The sequence below is a fragment of the Salmo trutta genome, unplaced genomic scaffold (genome assembly GCF_901001165.1).
Source record: "Salmo trutta unplaced genomic scaffold, fSalTru1.1, whole genome shotgun sequence".
In the NCBI taxonomy this organism is placed as follows: Eukaryota; Metazoa; Chordata; class Actinopteri; order Salmoniformes; family Salmonidae; genus Salmo; species Salmo trutta.
In genome coordinates this window covers 290,200-299,719 of record NW_021822351.1, presented here as the reverse complement: position 1 = coordinate 299,719, position 9,520 = coordinate 290,200, and the positions used below count along the sequence as shown (strand labels likewise).

Genomic DNA, 9,520 nt, shown 5'->3' with positions numbered 1-9,520 from the left:
TGAGAGCATCCTGTCAGTCTGTATCACCACCTGGTACAGCAACTGCACCAAACAGCTTCTATCTCAAGGCCGTCAGACTGTTAAATAGCCATCACTAGCCGGCCTCCACCCAGTACCCTGCCCTGTCACTGTCACTAGCTGGCTACCGCCCGGTACTCAACCCTGCACCTTCAAGGCTGCTGTCCTATGTACATAGACATGGAATCACTGGTTGCTTTAATAATGCTTACATACTGTTGTACACACTTCATATGTATATACAGTTCGCCTTGTTTTCCTCTAGCGTTTCTCCAGTTTGCTCCCAGCTGCTTTCATAGAACGTTGATCCCTGTTAAACCACGGTATAGATTGTTTCTTTGACAGAATTAATATGACATTTCCTTAAATGCAGTCAGATACGTAGCAGATGGAAAGTGTTTTAAATGAAATAAAATGCACTTTTCTCTCAACTGCGTTACCAACTCCAGTCAGCAGATGGCGATGAGCGTCTTTCAGGCGATGCTGCCATTGTGACGTATAATCTAGTGGACGGGACGTGTCTTCAACAACAACAACAACAGCTAGTCAGACACCTCGGTAGCTTGCTCGCCAACATAACCGAAACATTGAAGCTCTTTAGACTGTCTCAGTGTTTTAAACACAGTTGTGTCGTTTAGCTAGTTACCTTATTTAATGTTATATGTATATTGTTAGTCAGTTACCTGGCTTGATAAGTTAGCCTAGCACTAGGCTAGTCGCTAATGCTAGCTAGCTAACATCCCCGACCATGAGCTCACTAAGCTACTCTCCTCCTGCTGAAGAAGAAGCGGTCTGCTGGACGGAGAATAAGGCTCCAGAGGGTATATGGCTGAACATTGTCGTGAAAGAGGAGAAAGAAGAGGAGGATGTCACAGTTAAAAAACAAGTAGAGGTTGAGGCTGTTCCCGTGAAAGAAGAAGAGGAAGACGTTACTGTGAAAGAAGAGGAAGACGCGTTCAGAGTGAAAGAGGAGGAGGAAGAGCAAGAGGAGGATGCAGGGGAGGAGGGGGAGATGACTGTCACATTGAAAGAAGAAGACGAGGAGGAGACAGTACTTACTGGTCTCAATCAGATCTTCTATCTTAATAACAGGATCACAACCTCTTTTAGACCAATAATGGACGGAAGAAGCCTGACGTTACTCAATATAGTCCAAGGACCAGACATGTTCTGCTGTGAGGCGAACTGGCTCCAAAACAGACAAATACTACATCTAAATGTGAATCGATTCTCAATTGTGGTACGGTTCCAGAAACCTAAATCTCTCTACTTTCATATCACATCAAAAATAATTTCACAAATATACTCTTACTGCACACTGTTCTAACTGGTTTTAACACAGTTGCAGCCGACAGTGTTTTTCAGCGACAACACCTTTGTGGCGTCCGTATTCCGTTAACACACAGGTGTTAGGAGTCGCTGATAGCTAATTAGCCCAGGTATGCCTCTGTCTATCATCTGTCTTCCATCTGTTTTCCTCAAACATGCTGTAACATGGAAATATGGCCATGTGGGAAAAGTAACCCTATAAAGTTAGCAATTAAAACTTTTGGGCTTTACAATTATGGTGAAATTTACAGCATTTTGGGGGGGGATTAAGTGGGTTAATATGATCCTGGAAGTGATACATGTTGGACGGAGGGACATGTCAAAATGCTGACTTTGGTCATTCTAGCAAGCTTTTATTCATATAAAAAATGTCACGCTGCATGAGGAAAATGGTGGTCACACCAGATACTGACTGGTTTTCTGATCCTTTCCCCTCATGTTCAATCCATTTCTATTGGTGGAGGGCCTTTCCCCCCATGTTCAATCCATTTTTATTGGTGGAGGGCCTCCCCCCCATGTTCAATCCATTTTTATTGGTGGAGGGCCTTTCCCCCCCCCCCCCCCCATGTTCAATCCATTTTTATTGGTGGAGGGCCTTTCCCCCATGTTCAATCCATTTTTATTGGTGGAGGGCCTCCCCCCCCCCCATGTTCAATCCATTTTTATTGGTGGAGGGTCTCCCCAGCCCATGTTCAATCCATTTCTATTGGTGGAGGGCCTCCCCCCCCCCCATGTTCAATCCATTTCTATTGGTGGAGGGCCTTTCCCCCCATGTTCAATCTATTTCTATTGGTGGAGGGCCTCCCCCCCCCCATGTTCAATCCATTTCTATTGGTGGAGGGCCTCCCCCCCCCCCATGTTCAACCCATTTTTATTGGTGGAGGGCCCCCCCCCCCCCATGTTCAATCCATTTCTATTGGTGGAGGGCCTCCCCCCCCCATGTTCAATCCATTTTTATTGGTGGAGGGCCTCCCCCCCCCCCATGTTCAATCCGTTTTTATTGGTGGAGGGCCTTTCCCCCCCAAGTTCAATCCATTCTTATTGGTGGAGGGCCTCCCCCCCCCATGTTCAATCCATTTCTATTGGTGGAGGGCCTTTCCCCCCCATGTTCAATCCATTTTTATTGGTGGAGGGCCTCCCCCCCCCCCCATGTTCAATCCATTTCTATTGGTGGAGGGCCTCCCCAAGAATAATCATCAGAGATGTCTTGATTCATTTCTTCCCCGCCATCCGAGTAGTTTTCGTTCAGATTTGGTAAGTTAGACACACTCTCACTGTGGACTCCAAGTAGACCAGAGTAGACTGATAGGACTGCTGTTCTTCATTCACAATTGGTGATTAAATAATTATCTTCCCCTCGCTCATCAACTCACCCGTTCTCCCCCTTTCTCCCCCACAATACTTTACTTCATTCATTTAATCCGATGTTCTACGTCTGAATAGAGGTTAGGTTCAGTTTGGAAGAAATGATTGGGGATGATTATCAACTAGTCACGTCCCTTTAACCTGTCAGGAGGAGGGGAGGAGCTATTGATTACCACCAGTAAGTACTACCTGAATAACAGGAACCTCTGTTAGCCCAATAATGGACTTTAACCTGTCAGGAGAAGGAGAGGAGCTATTGATTACCACCAGTAAGTACTACCTGAATAACAGGAACCTCTGTTAGCCCAATAATGGACTTTAACCTGTCAGGAGGAGGAGAGGAGCTATTGATTACCACCAGTAAGTACTACCTGAATAACAGGAACCTCTGTTAGCCTAATAATGGACTTTAACCTGTCAGAAGAAGGAGAGGAGCTATTGATTACCACCAGTAAGTACTACCTGAATAACAGGAACCTCTGTTAGCCCAATAATGGACTTTAACCTGTCAGGAGGAGGAGAGGAGCTATTGATTACCACCAGTAAGTACTACCTGAATAACAGGAACCTCTGTTAGCCTAATAATGGACTTTAACCTGTCAGGAGGAGGAGAGGAGCTATTGATTACCACCAGTAAGTACTACCTGAATAACAGGAACCTCTGTTAGCCTAATAATGGACTTTAACCTGTCAGAAGAAGGAGAGGAGCTATTGATTACCACCAGTAAGTACTACCTGAATAACAGGAACCTCTGTTAGCCCAATAATGGACTTTAACCTGTCAGGAGAAGGAGAGGAGCAGGCGCTATTGTCTGGAGACGGACAGGCAGGGGGGGAACTATTCAATAAAATGACATGCCCTCCAAAAAGTGGGTAACGCCAGTTCTGTTAGTGAAATTAAGATTGTAACAATGACAGTGCATCATATAGATTTATTGAGGGAAAATCAAGGACTGAAGAGGGGCATGAATACAAAAAATGGCAGAGTAGTACTTTATTTAAATTCATGATGTGATTGGGGGACTAAACCTGATAGTATAACAATAGTAGTAATAATAACAATAATGTATTTTATACAACACTTTTCATTACAAAGACAATCTCAGACTGTAAAAACTGTCAAAACTAACAAAACACATGTAGAGATCTGGCAGGTCTTGAGGATGGTCTACCACAGCTTCAGATGATAAGGTGTTGTTCAGCCAGGCAGTTCAGAAAGGCTGGGCAGTAGTTTAAAAGGAGGGAGCAGCGATGTCACAGAAGGAGCAGCGACGTCACGGAGGGAGCAGCGACGTCACGGAGGGAGCAGCGACGTCACGGAGGGAGCAGCGACGTCACGGAGGGAGCAGCGACGTCACGGAGGGAGCAGCGTCAGTCAGTTAGTTACTCAGACCGGAGCTCTTCACCAGGCTCCTCCTTTAACCGGAGCCAGTTTTATCATGTAGAAGTTTTATTCAGGTCTCTATTAAGTATTTAACTAAATAATCTGTTTTTCTTTGGCAGGAGAAAGACCAGACTCTCACTCTGACAGCGGAAAGAGTCCTTCAGGAGGACCAGACCCAGTGACACACAAACCAGCGAGACAACACCACTCCCTATCATGGGCCCTAAAACAGCATGAGAGGACACACACAGGGGAAAAGCCTTTCCAATGTTCTCACTGTGGAAAGCATTTTGCCCGCTTAAGGAGCCTGAAGGAGCATGAGAGGACACATACAGGGGAAAATCTTTTCCAATGTTCCCACTGTGGAAAGCGTTTTACCCGCTTAATGAGCCTGACGGAGCATGAGAGGCTACACACAGGGGAAAAGCCTTTCCAATGTTCCAAGTGTGAACAGCGTTTTATCCGCTTAAGGAACCTGAAGAGTCATGAGAGGGTACACACAAGGGAAAATCCTTTCCAATGTTCCCAGTGTGAAAAGCATTTTACCCGTTTAAGGAGCCTGCAGAAGCATGAGAAGATACACACAGGGGAAAATCCTTTCCAATGTTCCCAGTGTGGAAAGATTTTTACCCGCTTAAGGAGCCTGCAGAAGCATGAGAGGATGCACACAGGGGAAATCATTTCCAATGTTCCCAGTGTGGAAATAGTTTTAGCAATTTAAGACATCTGAATAAGCATGCACTTACCAGTGCTCTCATTGTGGAAAGACATTTTCCCAGTCAGAGGACCTGAAATCACATCATAGAATAGAGAGGCTGTGTTCTGACTTATGTTTTTGACCTGAGAATTTAGGTTTTTGTTTATACAACATGAAATCATTAACCAAATAGACCTACTTTTGTTTAAGTTTTCATCTGGAGATGATAAAAACTATACAATGTGTTTTGATTATGAACTTTAATCCATTGCATACCCTCTAATATTTAATCCATTGCAAACCCTCTAATATTGTTCATTTTGTTTTTGGGATATTGCTAAATGTTGATGAATGGAGTTTGCATTTCTTGATTCTAACCTTAAACCTCCTGAATTTGATGTGATCTGGTTTTTCACTAAATGAATTGTATTACATGATTTAGATATTGCACCATGTAAATTATTGAATAGATTAATAGAATGTGCATTTCTTTATTTTGAACATTGAAACCTCTTGAATTTAGTCGTTTTTGTTGCATTTAGTTAATTTGTTTACTAGTCATCAAGCTAAAGTACAATGAAAATGTGATGCCGTTTTTATAACAACATTGATAAGTTGTTTACATGAAAAACATGAGTGTTCCCATCAATGTTATACCACTATATAGAAGCAGTATAGAGCTAGTTTAGATTGAATACAGATGTGTAGTAGATGTGAAGTTTATTTTAAATTCTTACTAATTGATTAGCAAAAACGTATCTTTGTTAGTCTCAATATAATAAACTTTTGAAAGAAATGAAAAATAAAAAGTAGAATAATGCACCATGGTAGCTAATACATTAGAATATAATAAGGCACCATGGTAGCTAATACATTATAATATAATAAGGCTCCATGGTAGCTAATACATTAGAATATAATAAGGCACCATGGTAGCTAATACATTAGAATATAATAAGGCTCCATGGTAGCTAATACATTATAATATAATAAGGCTCCATGGTAGCTAATACATTAGAATATAATAAGGCACCATGGTAGCTAATACATTAGAATATAATAAGGCTCCATGGTAGCTAATACATTAGAATAGAATAAGGCTCCATGGTAGCTAATACATTAGAATATAATAAGGCACCATGGTAGCTAATACATTAGAATATAATAAGGCTCCATGGTAGCTAATACATTAGAATAGAATAAGGCTCCATGGTAGCTAATACATTAGAATATAATAAGGCTCCATGGTAGCTAATACATTAGAATAGAATAAGGCTCCATGGTAGCTAATACATTAGAATATAATAAGGCTCCATGGTAGCTAATACATTAGAATATAATAAGGCTCCATGGTAGCTAATACATTAGAATATAATAAGGCACCATGGTAGCTAATACATTAGAATATAATAAGGCTCCATGGTAGCTAATACATTAGAATATAATAAGGCTCCATGGTAGCTAATACATTAGAATATAATAAGGCTCCATGGTAGCTAATACATTAGAATATAATAAGGCACCATGGTAGCTAATACATTAGAATATAATAAGGCTCCATGGTAGCTAATACATTAGAATATAATAAGGCTCCATGGTAGCTAATACATTAGAATATAATAAGGCTCCATGGTAGCTAATACATTAGAATAGAATAAGGCTCCATGGTAGCTAATACATTAGAATATAATAAGGCTCCATGGTAGCTAATACATTAGAATATAATAAGGCTCCATGGTAGCTAATACATTAGAATATAATAAGGCACCATGGTAGCTAATACAGTAGAATATAATAAGGCTCCATGGTAGCTAATACATTATAATAGAATAATGCACCATGGTAGCTAATACATTAGAATATAATAAGGCTCCATGGTAGCTAATACATTAGAATATAATAAGGCTCCATGGTAGCTAATACATTAGAATATAATAAGGCTCCATGGTAGCTAATACATTAGAATATAATAAGGCTCCATGGTAGCTAATACAATAGAATATAATAAGGCACCATGGTAGCTAATACATTAGAATATAATAAGGCACCATGGTAGCTAATACATTAGAATATAATAAGGCTCCATGGTAGCTATACATTAGAATATAATAAGGCTCCATGGTAGCTAATACAATATAATATAATAAGGCTCCATGGTAGCTAATACAATAGAATAGAATAAGGCTCCATGGTAGCTAATACAATAGAATATAATAAGGCACCATGGTAGCTATACATTAGAATATAATAAGGCTCCATGGTAGCTAATACATTAGAATAGAATAAGGCTCCATGGTAGCTAATACATTAGAATATAATAAGGCTCCATGGTAGCTATACATTAGAATATAATAAGGCTCCATGGTAGCTAATACAATAGAATATAATAAGGCTCCATGGTAGCTAATACAATAGAATATAATAAGGCTCCATGGTAGCTAATACAATAGAATAGAATAAGGCTCCATGGTAGCTAATACATTAGAATATAATAAGGCTCCATGGTAGCTAATACATTAGAATATAATAAGGCTCCATGGTAGCTAATACATTAGAATAGAATAAGGCTCCATGGTAGCTAATACATTAGAATATAATAAGGCTCCATGGTAGCTAATACAGTAGAATATAATCAGGCTCCATGGTAGCGAATACATTAGAATAAGGCTCCATGGTAGCTAATACAGTAGAATATAATAAGGCTCCATGGTAGCTAATACATTATAATATAATAAGGCTCCATGGTAGCTAATACAGTAGAATATAATAAGGCTCCATGGTAGCTAATACATTAGAATAAGGCACCATGGTAGCTAATACATTAGCATATAATAAGGCTCCATGGTAGCTAATACATTAGAATAAAGCTCCATGGTAGCTATTACATTAGAATAAGGCACCATGGCAGCTAATACATTAGAATAGAATTAGGCTCTATGGTCGCTATTACATTAGAATATAATAAGGCTCCATGGTACCTAATACATTAGAATATAATAAGGCTCCATGGTAGCTAATACATTAGAATATAATAAGGCTCCATGGTAGCTAATACATTAGAATATAATAAGGCTCCATGGTAGCTAATACATTAGAATAGAATAAGGCTCCATGGTAGCTAATACATTAGAATATAATAAGGCTCCATGGTAGCTAATACATTAGAATATAATAAGGCTCCATGGTAGCTAATACATTAGAATAGAATAAGGCTCCATGGTAGCTAATACATTAGAATATAATAAGGCTCCATGGTAGCTAATACATTAGAATATAATAAGGCTCCATGGTAGCTAATACATTAGAATATAATAAGGCTCCATGGTAGCTAATACATTAGAATATAATAAGGCTCCATGGTAGCTAATACATTAGAATAGAATAAGGCTCCATGGTAGCTAATACATTAGAATATAATAAGGCTCCGTGGTAGCTAATACATTAGAATAGAATAAGGCTCCATGGTAGCTAATACATTAGAATATAATAAGGCTCCATGGTAGCTAATACATTAAAATAGCATAAGGCTCCATGGTAGCTAATACATTAGAATAAAGCTCCATGGTAGCTATTACATTAGAATAAAGCACCATGGCAGCTAATACAATAGAATAGAATTAGGCTCTATGGTCGCTAATACATTATAATAGAATAAGGCTCCATTTAAGCTTATACATTAAAATAGCATAAGGCTCCATGGCAGCTAATACATTAAAATAGAATAAGGCTCCATGGTAGCTAATTCATTAGAATAAGGCACCATGGTAGCTAATTCATTATATTAGAATAAGGATCCATGGATCTAATACATTTCATTAGAATATGGCTCCATGGTAGCTAATATATTAGGCTATAATAAGTTACCATAATTGTATCCTATACTGACTAGTCTTTTATCCATTCGGTCTAATACATGTATCCTATACTGACTAGTCTATTATCCATTAGGTCTAATACATGTATCCTATACTGACTAGACTATTTATCCATTAGGTCTAATACATGTATCCTATACTGACTAGTCTATTATCCATTAGGTCTAATACATGTATTCTATACTGACTAGTCTATTATCCATTAGGTCTAATACATGTATCCTATACTGACTAGACTATTTATCCATTAGGTCTAATAAATGTACCTGCGCATATTGATTTTGTCCATCCATACCAGACGCGATCAGGACACGCAGGTTGAAATATCAAAATGAACTCTGAACCAAGTACATTTATTTGGGGACAGGTCGAAAAGCATTCATGGCAATTTAGCTAGTTAGCTTGCTGTTGCTGGCTGATTTGTCCTGGGATATAAACATTGGGTTGTTATGTTATCTGAAATGCACAAGGTCCTCTTGTCTTACAATGAATCCATGATTGCATGGCCACACCTCCAACTCAATCATCAAGTTTGTAGACGACACAACAGTGAATGGCCTGATTACCAACAATGACGAAACAGCCTACAGGGAGGAGGTGAGGGCCCTGGCGGAGTGGTGCCAAGAAAATAACCTCTCCCTCAAAATCAACAAAAACAAAGGAGCTGATCGTGGACTTCAGGAGACCAGCCGCAGTGGAGAAGGTGAAAAGCTTCAAGTTCCTCGGCGTACACATCCCTGACAATCTGAACATGGTCCATCCACACAGTGTGGTGAAGAAGGAGCAACAGTTCCTCTTCAACCTCAGGAGGCTTGGCCCCTAAGACCCTCACAAACTTATACAGATATGCAA

At 39.5% G+C, this 9,520-nt stretch overlaps 1 protein-coding gene across 1 annotated transcript; it reads left to right on the top strand.

The window, feature by feature from the left end:
* The first annotated feature begins 2,504 nt into the window (after positions 1 to 2,504).
* LOC115181908 (gastrula zinc finger protein XlCGF7.1-like) lies at positions 2,505 to 5,398 on the top strand. The gene is made up of 2 exons (XM_029743598.1): positions 2,505 to 4,090; positions 4,216 to 5,398. The coding sequence occupies exons 1-2, from the start codon at positions 3,964 to 3,966 to the stop codon at positions 4,815 to 4,817; spliced, it is 729 nt and encodes a 242-aa protein (XP_029599458.1). The 5' UTR covers positions 2,505 to 3,963; the 3' UTR covers positions 4,818 to 5,398.
* The last annotated feature ends 4,122 nt before the right edge of the window (positions 5,399 to 9,520 follow it).

Excerpts from the sequence above, each read along its gene's own strand:
- LOC115181908 (XM_029743598.1), top strand. The coding sequence starts at position 3,964 with ATGTCACAGAAGGAGCAGCGACGTCACGGAGGGAGCAGCGACGTCACG. Across the intron at positions 4,091-4,215 it reads GGAGGGAGCAGCGTCAGTCA|GAGAAAGACCAGACTCTCAC; the intron begins GTTAGTTACTCA and ends TTTCTTTGGCAG.